This window comes from Pantherophis guttatus, chromosome 5 (genome assembly GCF_059756535.1).
Source record: "Pantherophis guttatus breed Tessera chromosome 5, ASM5975653v1, whole genome shotgun sequence".
In the NCBI taxonomy this organism is placed as follows: Eukaryota; Metazoa; Chordata; class Lepidosauria; order Squamata; family Colubridae; genus Pantherophis; species Pantherophis guttatus.
The window spans coordinates 19,908,217-19,923,249 of NC_142067.1; the positions used below are offsets into that span (position 1 = coordinate 19,908,217).

The window sequence follows — 15,033 nt, forward strand, 5'->3', positions numbered from 1 at the left end:
ATTGGACCCCTGACCTAAATTAGTATCTAATCATGTTAATGTAACGCAATGCTTCTCAACCTTGGCAACTTTAAGGACTTCAACTCCCAGAATTCCTCAGCCAAGCTGAAGTCCACAAATTCTACATCAATCTAGCCATTCTGTGCATCTGGTGAAGCAAGCTGCAGTTCACCAAAAAGAATGCCTTTTTAAAAAAATTGTTAGAAAAGTTGCTGTCAGACTTCTGGTTTTCTTTTTTTTTAACTTACCAGACTAACCCTAGAATTTCAATAAACTGAGAGTCCAAACTTGCTTTAAGCAGATAGTGAGGCCACACTAACCTGGATGGACCTCAGAAGTTACTGTATTTTTCGGACTATAAGATGCACTGGAGTATAAGACACACCTACCATTTTGGGGGAGGAAAACAAGAAAAAAAATCTGCCTTTTCCCATTCGCTGCCACCTATTTACCGTGGCCCATTCACCTTGGCCTGTTTGCCATGACCCGTTCGCTGCTGTCCATTCAGTGCAGCCCATTTGTCACCACCATAGCCTGTTCACCGCTGCTGTGGCCCATTCAGCGCGGCCCATTCAGTACCACCCGTTTGCCGTGGCCTGTTCACTGCGGCCCGTTCACTGCCGCCGATCCCTACCTGGAACCGGCCAAAAATGCAATGCGTGGAGGCCAGAAATGCGACACATGGAGGCAGAAAACAGTTGAAGGGTGGGGGCCGGTAGGTGGGCTACATTCAGTGTATAAGACACACTGCAATTTTCACCCACTTTAAGGGGGAGAAAAAGTGTGTCTTATACTCCGAAAAGCACGGTAAGTAGAATCAACTCTGGTTAATACATGGATGGGTGCAGGTTGGAATTCCGGCGCTGTTGGCTTGACTGAAAACATCTTGGAAAAAGACAATGAAAAACATCTTCCAACATTACCAAGAAAATTAGATGCTATTACCAGGCCTAACCTTTGCTGTAAACTCACCCTCTACTTGGAAGATCACAAGGGGAATATAGAAAAGTTGAGTCTATAGCACGTATGCTTCAAGTACAAGAGTCTGATACTTTTAAATCTAATTCAAGAGGGCTGTAGCAAGCACAGAAAGAGCAGGAAAGCCAAGTTTAAACCATATTTACTTTATCTCAAAAAATTGCAGCGACAAGGGAGTCCCATAGACATCAACTAGTGCTCTCTTGAAGAAGGGTGGGGTAAAATAATGAAATCAAACAATGAGTGAAAACTCAGAATAATGTTTTATTGGGTGGCTATTAAGTAAAACTAAGTTATACATTTCATTTCCTTTGTAAATGGATGATAAAAAGCCTCAAATAATTTTGCTATTTATTCATGGGCAGAATGACTGTATTTGATAAAGTGTAACTTTAAATTGAGCCAGTAACATAAATCTTTAACTAGAAAAAAAAAAAAATCAAAAGCAGCATATTATGACCCTTGGTGGTGCAGTAGTTAGAGTGCAGTACTGCCAGCTGACTGCCGGCAGCCTGCAATTTGGCAGTTCAAATCTCATCAGGTTCAAGGTTGACTCAGCCTTCCATCCTTCCGAGGTGGGTAAAATGAGGACCCAGATTGTTGGGGGCAATATGCTGACACTGTAAACCGCTTAGAGAGAGCTGCAAAGCATTGTGAAGTGGTGTATACCATGTTTCCCCCAAAATAAGACCCTGTCTTATATTTTTTTGAACCCTGATATAAGCGCTCGGCCTTATTGCCATGCAGTCAAAAGCCAGATTGGGTTTATTTTCAGGGGATGTCTTATTTTGGGGGAAACAGGGTAAGTCTAAGTGCTATTGCTATTGCTATATTGTTCCCATATGATCCTAGAGTTCCTTAAGTTCATCCTGTCTTCCGTAAAAGGTAAGATGGGTCTTACCACCCCAATGTGGTAGTAGAAAGCTCCAGCTATCTACTTTTCCCACAAGGCTATATACGGTAGATGTGAAATAAATAAGGCAAAGAAGTATCAAGGGGTATGAATGCTCAGTGGTTAAAGACACTGCACTTATAGCTAGAAAGCTGACAGTCTGTGTTCAAGACCCAAGTGCCATGCAACGGGGTGAGCTCCCGTTCTTGCTCCAGCTCCTGCTAGCAGTTCAAAAGCATGCAAATATGAGTAGAGAAATAGGTACCAGTTCGGTGGGGAGGAAAAAGCGCTCTGTATTCCTTGGCTATAGTGATACTGGTCACATGACCATGGAAATGGTCTTTAGGCAATGTTGGTTTCCTTGACTAAGAAACGGAGATGAGCACCATCCCCAAGAGTCGGACATGACTGGACAGGGGAAACTTTATCTTTAAGAAGTACCAAGATCCGCTCTGAACAGTTGCCTAGAATTGTTCAAGTAGCTTGTGTTCCAAAAAGACAAAAATGCACAGGGGACAATAAGAGAACCTAGTCCTTGTGTTTTTCCTCCAAGCCACTTTGAAATAAGACCTGACTCCTTGTCTTCTTTTCCCAGAGGTGGGACAATAATTCTTTTAAGTGTCACCACATTATTTTTTAAATGCCATAAAAAAATCAGGTATGTTTCTTATCACACTTTTCAAGTGAAGTAGAATATACTACTTTACCAAGAGCATTCAAATTATCTTCTTGGAGATGCTGGTGAGGTAAATTTGGAACGGTGACCACAGTTCCCATATTCTTCTGCTTATATCAGGAGTGGGAGAACGTATGGCATTCCAGAAGTTTCTGAACTACAACTGTCAGCAACTCCAACCAGTGTGGTCAAAGGTGAGAGATGCTGGGAGGTATAGTTCACCAACTATACTTTAGCAAGGTAACAAATATCTCCCTTCTGTTTATATATACATATGCATTCATACTAATTGGAAAACCACTTGTTGTTAACAGTATTTTTAGATTGTCAAAGAAATTGATCTACACATAGATTATCTCCTGCAAAAAAATAAAATATCTTGTTTGGTTGCTGCACATTATGCCAAGAGAACAGGTACAATTCAAGTGTGTGTGTGTACATACTCACACGTACACACAGCTGGAATAAGGGTTCGATGCATCTTTTCAAGTCATAAAATTAGTCATGCTTTTTCTTCATTTATTAGCATCAGCAGTCAATGCAACTGAACCTACGTATAAGTAGTCTTCAAGAATTGTATTGCGATTAAATTAACGTGAACAATATACATTGTCTCTGCATGTTAACTGGATAAAGATCAGTGTCTATTACAGGATTCACACTTCGAAAACGCAAGATTTCTCATCCTCATGGTTTAGCAGTCTGGGAAGTAAGGATGCTTCACTAACCTTGATCTCTGTTCCCAGCCTCTCTGACCTTAGCTGCCATCTGATTTTATGTTTTGTGTTTTTCTTTCTTGTTTCCCATCTTTCCATTTCTTTTCGCTAACCTCATTGACCATGTATAAGTTTGAGAACACAAGAAATTACTCAAAATGTTTATTCCGAGTGTAATCTGGCTTTCTTTGATAGAAAGACAGTCTAGTCTCTACTTTTCTATTCACCTGTCAACTCTAAGAATAATCTTCAGTGAACAAGAATTAATACTGGTGTTCCAAGTAAGGATCTAGCCCTCCTTGTTTTGGTGATATGTTTCTAGACTTTGTCATGAACACAGATTCCATCATTGATATTTCTCCAGTTTGTCCACCATAACATAGTGCCATCTGGTGCTTTCTGATTTCTCCAGAGCAACTCCAGCAGCTGAAATTTCATATTTCACAAGGCTGTTAATTTTGTAGTTGTGTCTTCTGCCTGGCTGTCGTCTTTGTTGCTCTGCGTTGTCAGAGTGTCAGTGGATTCCAGGTGGTTCTCCTCAATTTTTAAAGCAAGGTTGTCAAATCCAGTACTATCTGCCATTGGCAAGGTGGTTGAAGGGACTTCTGCAGTACGGGTTGGGGTGGAGCAATACATGATGAAGCCTATCATGATGACCACAAAGGATAAGAGATACAGCACGGAAAACTGTCCAACATAAAGAGAGAGAGAGAAAGAAAGAAAGAGAGAATTTCAGATATGAATAGTCTCTTCCATACAAACATGGGTAACCATAAAATCCATATATCCTAATAGAATAGAATAATAACTTTATTGTCACTTTGAATGTACACTAATCAGCATAGATTAAAGTGAAATTTCATTGCATACAGTTCTCAAAGGGTCACCACCAGGGGTGAAATCCAGCAGGTACTGACAAGTTCTGGAGAACCGGTAGCGGAAATTTTGAGTAGTTCGGAGAACTGGCAAATACCACCTCTGGCTGGCCCTAGAGTGGGGTAGGAATGGAGATTTTGCAATATCCTTCCCCTGTCATGGCCATCAAGCCACACCCACCAAGCCACACCACGCTCACCAAGCCATGCCCACAGAACCGGTAGTAAAAAAAATAGAATTTCACCACTGGTCACCACCTCCAATGAACACTACATAAACGTAAATAAATACATTAATTATGCCTAAACATGGTCATCCAGAGGAATGAGGGATATTACATGTGTTATGACATCACTGCATAAACGATGTAAATGATATCATTTGCATCAATTATACGATGATACAAATAACCCTCTATTTGTGTCATGTGTATGATAACATGACAGGTGACATCAACATGGTTTATGCCTAGGTGGCTAGGCATTTTGTGGCTTCTTTTTAACAGCAAAGGCTTTACTGAAACAACAGAGGATTTACTGTATCAAATTCTTTCAATTACATTAGGATAAATTACTGGGTTGACTCAAGACCCGTGCTATTTGATGGACAGATTGAGAAGATGGGAGAGGGAGGGTTAATTCTAGGCCATGCACCAATCTCATATCACTTTTGCTCTCTTTAGCCAGCTGTACTTTTCACCTTCCCTCCCATTATTAATTCAAACAGTTTGAGAAACAAACAACAGAAGAAAATAAGTCTTAGGTCTAGCATTAGCTTCAATGTTCCTTCAAAACTGAAGATGATTTAGCTACAGGAGCAGATTTACACTGGTATCCATTGGTATCCATCTTGAGCTTTGACCTTTGGTTTTGGTATGTAAACTGAAAAGATTTGGATGCAGACAACAAGAAAAGCATTAAAAACTCTGAAGCACTTTCGGTCTTGAGACTAAGGGTAGATGAGCTGCCTGCCAGAAATTCTAGGAGAATCTATAAGCAGCTCCAAGCTAGCTAGCACTAGTGAAATAATGTACTACATGAGGCTCTAATTCAAGGCACCAAATCAATATGCAAAGGTGAGACTCTATCTCAAAATGTTTTATAACACTCTAATTTGGCAGTCATTCAAATCAGGAGACAGATTATGAGCACTTTTGCTTCCAACGTGATATTTTAATTGCTGCTGGTAGACAAGGAAAATTACAGAATAGGCATGTATTTTTTCCCCTTTTACTTGGGGAACCTGAAGATCCATTCCCATGGAGACACTCTGTCACTTAAAGTTAGAGGCATGATTTATAGCTTTTAGTCAACAGTTGACCACATGGGTCCCCCCCTGCAAGGCCTCCCAAACTCACATGAGTGCCCTAGAGAGCTCCTATATTAATATGCCTATCCTGTTTTATTGGCAACTAAATGAAACAAAGTTGGCACTCTCTTCTTTTGAGATATTTTTCCAACCTCCAAGTCAAGTTTATAGCCCTTAGATTCCCAGTGTTTCCTATCCAAATATTAACTGGATCCAATCTGCTCAGTTTTTTCAAGGTCAGCAAAGATTGGCTAGATGCCATCACCTGTTGTAATTGGGCAGTAATTATATTAACCATAATTAGTTACATTTCTGTTTAAATATAAATGAAATGAAACCACGTTTACTTTTCTTCCCTGACTCCTGGCACATCGCTCAAAATCAAAGTGCGGCCTTTGTCATGCAAATCATCATGCATGTCTGCTGTAAACATTTAGAAGTCTTTAAATCCAATCACAAATAAAGTTTTATCCAATTAAACATTGGCCTGCACGTATTTGAATGAATTGCTCTGAGGTGTGGAAGGCTCTGCCGTCGTAAGAAAAATGTAATTAGTTGGTTAAATATAATTCTTCTTCTGAGAAAAGAACCTATTAAGAATTCTGAGTAAGCTGAAAAGCTTCAATAATCTTTAATCAACAAGAGTTAGTGCAATAAAGGTTTGCTTTTGAAGGTAGCTTTATGTCATTCCAGCTCCGTATTAAATATTCTGACTCAAAGTTGCTTCTCCCAAACTGCCAGCCATGCTTATTTTCTAGTCTTCTGTTAAAGTTGAAATAGATGTGACTGAACTATGGACCTTATGAGTGGAAACAAAAACTGTTTGTGAGTCACTTCCTAAACCTTGCGTAATTCAACCCTCAATATTATAAAACACACAGCAAGTCAACGTTATGGGATAAAGACATTCTTGTCAGATACACACAACTTGAAAATCCAATCAGAAGTACAAAGGTGATCTATATGGAAAACAAAGAGCTTTAAAACCAAAAGAAACTACTCTTTTAGGCCTGAAACTAGCTCTAGGCCAAGAATCTGAGGCAGCAGTTTTGCTAGGGAAAATGACCTTTTGGAGTCATATCTAAGCTTCTTAAAAGAAGCTTAATCTCATCCCCTCACAGACATTTCAGCAAATCAGTTATCCAAATGCCAGTTTATCACTCTAAAACATTCTGCGTTGGAGACTTGCAGCAAGCCCACAGAGTTTCACCACATAAACCAGAGTAAACTTTCAAGGTCTTATTTAGACTATAGTGTTAGTACCTCTGGGGAGTTTACAGAGGGCAGGCCTCTTTTCATGGTAATATGTGCTCTGACTTTTCCAAATTGCTAATTCTCTCAATGCAGTGGCACCAGAGATCTCAGAATTCATGGCACTTTCAGGATCTCAGGTTTTAGGGAAACGCGACACCGCTTGTGTTCATACGTTTGAACTAATTCACAAAAATGTTCAGTTTGTTTTTAGCTAAGTATGATACGTGATTCCAGCAAGTAGGGTTTCGGAATTGTGGTTATGACTTAGTGAAAAATATAATCAAGATCACAGTAAGTCAACAAATCAGAGTTAAAATGATGGGGAACCTTTTTTATTATTATTCCAAGAACTTCACCAGGTATAGCTAGAAGAAACAGAAATGATATTTTTTTCATTGGGGAACAGGTTTTAAGAAAATTGGGATATTAAAAAGAGGCTTAATAAATCCAACAAGCTGCATGCTTCTATAGTTTGCTACTGAATTTTGGGGAGGTGATTTATGAGGATTCTTGGGTAGAGGTGGGATTCAGCCGGTTCTGGCAAACCGGTAGTGGTGACTGTGGGAGGCTCCACCCACCCGCCCGGACATAATGCGTGAGTATTGTGCATGCACGGAAGGCCATGTGCATGACAAGAGGTGGCGAGTGCAAGCAAAGCGAGCGTGCATGCACGCTCGCATTTGCGAATGGTAGGGAAGGTTGGTGAATCCCACCTCTGCTCTTGGGACTATAAAAAGGGACTGGGGGTTCCATGTAGCCACTAGCTGTCCTAATTGTCCAACTAGCTCTCCAACCTAGAGCTAAAGAAAAATTTCCTGACAGTTAAAACAACTAATCAGTGGAACAGCTTGCCTCCAGAAGTTGTGAATGCGCCAACACTGGAAGTTTTTAAGAAGATGTTGGATAACCATTTGTCTGAAGTGGTGTAGGGCAGTGATGAAATCCAAATTTTTTTACTACTGGTTCTGTGGGCGTGGCTTGGTGGGTGTTGTGTAGCTTGGTGGGCGTGGCTTGGTAGGTGTGGCAGGGGAAGCATACTGCAAAATCTCCATTCCCACTCCACTCTTGGGCCAGCCAGAGGTGGTATTTGCCAGTTCTCCGAACAACTCAAAATTTCCGTTACCGGTTCTCCGAACTGCTCAAAATCTCCACTACTGGTTCTCCAGAACCTGTTAGAACCTGCTGGTTTTCACCCCTGGTGAAGGGTTTCCTGACTAAGTAGGGGGTTGGACTAGAAGAACTCCAAGGTCCCTTCCAACTCTGTTATTCTATAATTTAAGCTAATGTGAATAACTTCCCACCTCATTTGTTGTCTGTAGGATCAGACACTTGGCAGTTCAAGGTTGCATTACCAGGGAAGGTGGCTAACATCCTTCTATTCCCTCAAAAAATAAGGTATCTGCAGATACTCTTTTACTCTTTGTGCATCTGACATAGACAGTAGTCTACAAAAAAGTCTGCAATAATAAACCTGAATTCTAATCAACGAACATTAACACTACAATAAATCAGTTAGTTATTAAATGGTTGCGAAACTGCTGATGCTTTAATTCCTTATTCCAATCACTCTTGAATGTCCTCAATTGCTGGAATTCAAGTCTCACTCACCTTGTAGCCAAACAGAAAAAGTCCAAAGAAAAGACTGTAGAGATCAGCTGTCAGGATGCCCAAATTGACAGAGGTGGCACTGGTCACTCTAATCACAATCGGCATGAAGCTGTACAGTCCAAACATGCACAAGGCAAAAGCCACGAAGAGCAGGGCTGGAAAAGAAAGCAATGACTTGTCAGTTCAGAGACTGAATGTCAAGAATATAAAGGTGGGGCAAGGAGAAATGTCAATATTGAGAAATTGCTTCTTTTTTTTCCCCCATCGCCAATACTTTTGTAAAACTGTCATAATCTATGTCAGGGGTATCAAACTCAAGGGCCGGGGGCCAGATTCTGTCCACGGGATGCTTAGATCTGGCCCGCGGGGCCACTCTGGAAATAGCAAAGTACCGGCCCACGGTGCCATTGCCAGCAAAAATGGAGCTCCGTTTTCACTGGCAGAGGGTTACAGGAGGCCGTCGCAGCCAAAAATGGAGCTCAGGAGCCCATTTTCACTGGCAAAGCACTTGGGCCACCACAGGCGCCCCCGACATGAGTGACGTCAAGCTGGCCACACCCACCCTGGTCACACCCACCTCAGCCCCCCAAGGCCAAACACAACCCTGATGAGGCCCTCAATGAAATTGAGTTTGACAGCCCTGATCTATGTGCATATTCTCCCAAAACAGGACAATATCCCCAATTCCTAATTGTTGGTCTTTCTGGCTGGCAATGAACAGTAGCCAAACAACAGATGGGAATTCAAGACTGCTAAATTAAACACTTATTGACAATTAATGTCATCTCCATAGACTTCTATAGCAAATGGAGATGACTTCAAAATGAAGACATGTACACAGTGACTTCATTATGCATTTATTATGCAGGGAAGATTGAGTTTAATTGTACTGATCCTTTATATTCAATGCAAGCAGAATGTCTGGATCTTATGCATTTTTTCTAAATTGCTAACTACGTAGTATGGGGAGGGGAATCCTCCTTAGTCCCACTTTGTTATTTATTTTAGTTCACTAGGTAACATAATGAAAGTAGGCCTGGTTTGCAAAGCAATTCAGTTTATTTGTCCCTGTGTTGCACAACACTCATACATACCAATTTTCCAATTCCACTGAATGTTAGCTATGTCTCTATGTTCCACAATAGCTCTAAAAATGGCAGAGAAAAAGAGGAGAAAGAATAAAAACAGAAAAGAAATGCTCATTAAAATGTGAGGCTACTGTTTCCAGAGCCTAGAATAAATTGATAAGTAATAGATAGGTTAATAGACAAATCAGCTTACAACAAATTTACCTTTACTTAAAAGTTAAGGCTTTGGTAGAAACCATCTCAAGTCAGAATATATAGAATTACAATTTTGAGACACATTTTCTTACTCCTTAACAGATTTATAACAGTATAAACTTTTAGAGAAAGGAGCCCAATTTGTCAATTATTGACAAACTATTGCTCTTAAAATAAAATAAAACATTGTGCTACAAAGTGTTAAGAGGTAGCATACAGATGATGATGATATATTAGATATGATATATTATATTAGAAAGCAGAGAAATAGGTTTAAATCCCCAAGAGGGATTTAAAAAAAAAAAAAGAACCCAGAACTTTCTAAAGTTCAACTAAAAACCTATAAAATGGTTTTATTGCATTTTATTGCATTCAAGTACACAAGTCCATGTCATCACCCCTACAGTTAAGCCCTGATGTAAATATTTCATCTTCTAAATGGCCCCTCTTGAACTATCTGGCCCCTCTTTCATCTTCGTTCCCTGGCCTCTCTTGAACTATTTCAGTTATATAAGGAACCACACCCAGAAAATCAGCTTGCTGTTAATATTAAGTATTGCTTAAGAAACAGAACGAAGAACACTGTGCTAGCAAGCTAATTCACAGCTTCAGGTTTTATTGGTCTGGTTCATACAATCAAATAAGTCAGTATGGAGAAGGTGAATCCTTTTATAAACAGTATAAACTCAGTCCATGTGACAAAAAACATGAGAAGAACTGTTTCAAATCATTCAAAAAGACTCTGTTTTAACTTTAATTTTGGCCAACATACTACTTTAAAGATGTTGAGACTTTGGAAAAAGTTCAGAGAAGAGCAGCTAAGAAGATCAAAGGCCAGGAGACTAAACCATATGAAGAACCGCTGCAGGTTTTGGGTCTGGCTAGTCTAAAGAAAAGAAGAATTAGGGGTGACATGATAGCAGTATTTCAGTATTTGAGAGGCTGCCACAAAGAAGAGGGGGCCAAATTATTCTCCAAAGTAGCAGAGGGCAGGACAAGAAATAATGGTTGGAAACTAAACAAAGAGAGAAGCAACCTGGAATTAAGGAGAAACTTCCTAACAGTGAGGACAATTAATCAGAGGAACAGCTTGCCTTCAGAAATCGTGGACGCTCCATCACTGGAGATTTTTAAGGAGAGCCTGGACAGTCACTTCTCTGAGATGGTATAGGTTCTTCTGCTTGAGCAGGAGGCTGGACTAGAAGACCTCCAAGGTCTCTTCCAGCTCTATTCTATTCTAATTCTAACTATGTAACTACAAATAAGATATTCAAAGGACCAACATAGATGCCTTACAAATTCTAAAGTAAATAAGCAAACATAAAAATGAACCAGTGAGACAAACAGTTGAATTTCTGCTTGCTGAAACTGTAAAAGATAAACAGTCTGTAGCAATGATTGCAGAAAGTCAGGATCGGAACTTACTAATGGTTAACCTCATAGAATCTTTAATTCCATGACTAATTCTACGAAAGTCAAAGAGATGATTTGCATGAATAACCATTGGCTGAACTTGACAATCCATCTGACTGCACGATCAGCTGTTACCCCCTTGCAAGCCTACAGATGCTCAAACACCCACAAAGGTTAATTGTGATGTTAACAATGGGTTAATAATTGCGCCCACCAATACATAGAAGAGAAACCATTCTATGCTGTGAATGGTTTTCTTAATTGCAATTAAAATACGTATAGTAGATCCTTACAGCTGCAGACCGCTGATAACAGTCCCAATCAAGCCCACCATTCCTAGAAACTCCATTCTGCTCAGATTTTTCACAATGTATTCCTCACTCACATTCGAAATGGCATATAATGAAGCGCCAAGGAGGACTAAGACATCTCCAACCATCACGTCACTTCCTGCACAGAAAACAGGGACAATAACAACAGAGGGAATTTGAATGGTAAAATTAAAAGGATGATTAGTAATATTTCCAATATTAAAGTGTTTATGAGAAGGAGTCTCCTTTCTCTTTATACAATAAACGTTGAGTGTGTTTAGTGTTTCCTCAAAACCCAGTTCTGATTTGAGTTGACTAGTTTCAAACATACAATAGGTGGGAATTAGAATATTTTCTTAGATTTACCTTCCTTTTTTAAAAAAAGTACAAATAATACAAATATAGTACATATACATCTAAATACAAAAAAAGAAAGTAAAAGAAAAAAAAACAAATATTACAGTGCACCCCCACCCCGCCAGAGACCATTTCCTCTCTCCTTATATTTCTTCGTCTATAACAACTAAAAGATATACATACTCTAATTGTGCCCTTATCCTCTCCAAAACAACATATATTCTTGAGTAGGTCTATTCCCTTTGCCTTTCACACATACTGATTTTATAAAATCCTCCCATATTTCATTATAATTGTTTGCTTTGATCACCCCTTTTTTTAAATTTAATTTCTGTTGTTAATTTATCATTTGTTGCCATACTCCAAATTTCATTATACCACTCATTTCTTTGAATATCCCAATTTCGTCCCCAATATTTAGCCATCACTAATCTAGCTGCCATTATCAAATTTACAATGAATTCCTTTTTTGTTTCATTTATATCTTGTTTTTCCACCAGCAACAATAATGCAATTCTTGGTGACATGTTTAAATTTACATTTAAAAGTGCTCTTATTTCTCTAAACACCATGTCCCATATTTTTTGTGCACTATCATAAACCCACCAGATATATTTATATGTTCCAGATTTACCTTCCTTTTAAAGTACACCACGCAAATTTACCTTCCTTTTAAAGTATACCACCCAAATAAATGATCATGACTGTCCTGAAAAACCTAAACAAAATCAGACCTGGAGAACAGGTCTGGGAGAACACCAGGAATCTTCAGAAAACTTCCCATCATAAAATAATGATATTATTTCCATATTATTGATTAGAGATCAGCCAGGAAGGATCTCAACTTGAAAGCTCTGTGCCTTGCTTTTTTTTCAGCCTCCAAAACTTCTGAAACTCTGTTTCAGAAAAAACTTTTTTTTCTGCCTCTGAAAGCCTCCGAAACAGAGCTTCAGCTGAAGCTCTGTTTCGGAGGCTTTTTTTCTGAAGCTTTGTTTCTGAGGCCTTTTTTCTGAAGCTCTGTTTGAAAGCTTTTTTTCTGAAGCTTCATTTCTGAGGCTTTTTTCAGCCTCTGAAACCTCCGTTTCGGAAACAACATTCGGAGTGTAAGACACATCCAGATTTTCACCCTCTTTTTGGGGGGAAAAAGGTGCGTCTTATACTCCGAAGTAAATAATGCCTCACAACAATATAAAAATCAGCCAGTTGGAGATCAATGAGAGTAGTCTTAAAGTTTATGAGAAAATAGCATTTAATGACCATAAGAATCCACAAGAAACAGTATTCAAAATGTTTAAATTAATACCAGAAGAAAATGTAGGCTCTTCTAAAATGACTAGCGTGGAAAGTTACTTGAATGGTTATACAAATTCTAAACAAAATATAATAAAATAAGCCTTTTAAATTCTGTTTAAAAACAGAATTTAAAATCAGAAAAAAATGAAATTTTGAAAAATTCAAAAAAAATAAAAAATAGTACTATTTAGATACCCAATTATTCGACTCCATATGAATGGTATTGTATCCCATAATTGTTGGAAAATATTTAGTAAAAGAGGAACTTACCTATATTTATTGAAAAATTCAATTCAATAATGAATTCAATCTTCTGATAATTCAAGCATCAAAAATTTGGCCTTAACTGTACAAAACTAATTGTACAACAACTAGCTTGTAATGTTTTTACTATTTATCTTTATCTGACTGAAGATATTGTTTGACTTTCTCTTCTCAGCATGATAAAAACAAGGAAACAAACTTCGAAATCAGCATTAAATCTGGGATTATCAAAAAGATCACAGTGGCAATTGCAACCATGTGTTTGAAGCCCTGGCTGTTTTATGTGTATTGTGCATGTGGGGCACATAAAAAGGCATGGGGCTTCACACAGATACCATCCTGACTTTATTTATCCCCCCTCTCTCCCATTCCCCCCAATCCTAAACTTCCCTTATTAAATTCTACAGAAGCTTTAGACTTTAGATGTGAGCATCTAAAGATCATAAACCCACAAAGATTATAAAACAATGCAGCAAATGACCTCTATGGACAATTATTATGTTTTTTTGCCTCAGCTTTGCCATCAAATTCTCACGGTTTCTTTTGGAGACACTTTTGAAGATGTTGAAATTATTCATATGTAGCCATCATAGATTTTGGACTTCCTGTAAGTCATTTTTGACCTTGAAGTCCGGAAACATTATCAGAACAATTTGGGTTCATTGGCATCTGCAGGGCAAGGCAATGGGGGAAGGGGAGAATGATGACAGTATTATGCAGGGTTGAAATTCAAAATTTTTCCCTACTGGTTCTGTGGGAGTGGCTTGGTGGGCGTGGCAAGGGAAGGATATTGCATTCCCACCCCACTCTGGGGCCAGACAGAGGTGGTATTTGCCGGTTCTCCGAACTACTCAAAATTTCCGCTACCGGTTCTCCAGAACCTGTTAGAAACTGCTAGATTTCACCCCTGGTATTATGCCATCACAACATAAGCCCCATTTCTTTGATGCACGTGTCACAACTTTACACACACACACCTATGAAAGAACCTGAGCTTCTGCTGCAAAACGTCTTTTGACAGTTTGTTAAAAGCTTCCATGTTTGGCTTTCTTTTGAAAATCAAATCATTCCTACTCTTACAAGATAAGAAAACTTTTCTTGCTCTAAAACATGGAACCTAATCCTAATTCTGCTTTTGAATTTTGGTGCTGAAGAAGTGTCCCTTAAACTGCAAGGAGATCAAAGCAGTCAACATTAAAGGAAATCAACTCTGACTGTTCTTTGGAAGGACAGATGCTGAAGCTGAAACTGAAATACTTTGGCCACCTAATGAGAAGAGAGGACTCATTGAAGAAGGCCCTGATGTTGGGAAAGATTGAAGGTAATAGGAGAAAGGGATGCCAGAGGATGAGATAGTGTTCAATGCGATGAACATGAATTTGGGCAAACTCCAGGAGACAGGGGAGGACAGAGAAGCCTGGCATGGATCATGGTGGCTCCCGTGGTTAGTATGATGGGTTGATGATCAGCAAGCCCATGTTCAAAACCCAAGTGCTGCTGTGTGACAGAGTGAGTTCCTGTAATTCACTCCAGCTCCTTCCAACATAGCGGTTTGAAAGCGTGCACTTGCAAGTAGATAGATAGGTACCACTTCAGTGGACACATTAACGGAGATGTAAAAGGAGCCCCCAGTCGGGTGTCATTCCTTTCAAATAGAAGCATCTTGGTGCTTCCTATACAAATATGAATGAGGGGAGCCTGGAGTGCTGTGGTCCATGGGGTCGCAAAGAGTGGGACACAATTTAGCGACTGAACAACATTTTAATTCAGTGTAAAAACTATTGTGAGTAACGAATTCTATCAG

At 39.2% G+C, this 15,033-nt stretch overlaps 1 protein-coding gene across 1 annotated transcript in view; it reads right to left on the reverse strand.

Annotated features, from left to right (window-relative positions):
- Positions 1–1,222: 1,222 nt before the first annotated feature.
- SLC35F2 (solute carrier family 35 member F2) overlaps positions 1,223–15,033 on the reverse strand; it is a 37,737-nt gene continuing 23,926 nt past the window's right edge. The window contains exons 5-8 of the mRNA XM_034409534.3: positions 11,298–11,454; positions 9,403–9,455; positions 8,309–8,463; positions 1,223–3,949 (exon numbers count right to left, since the gene is read on the reverse strand). Of these exons, the coding sequence (XP_034265425.1) occupies positions 3,704–3,949; positions 8,309–8,463; positions 9,403–9,455; positions 11,298–11,454 (611 nt within the window). The 3' untranslated portion in view covers positions 1,223–3,703. The remainder of the gene's footprint in view (positions 3,950–8,308; positions 8,464–9,402; positions 9,456–11,297; positions 11,455–15,033) is intronic.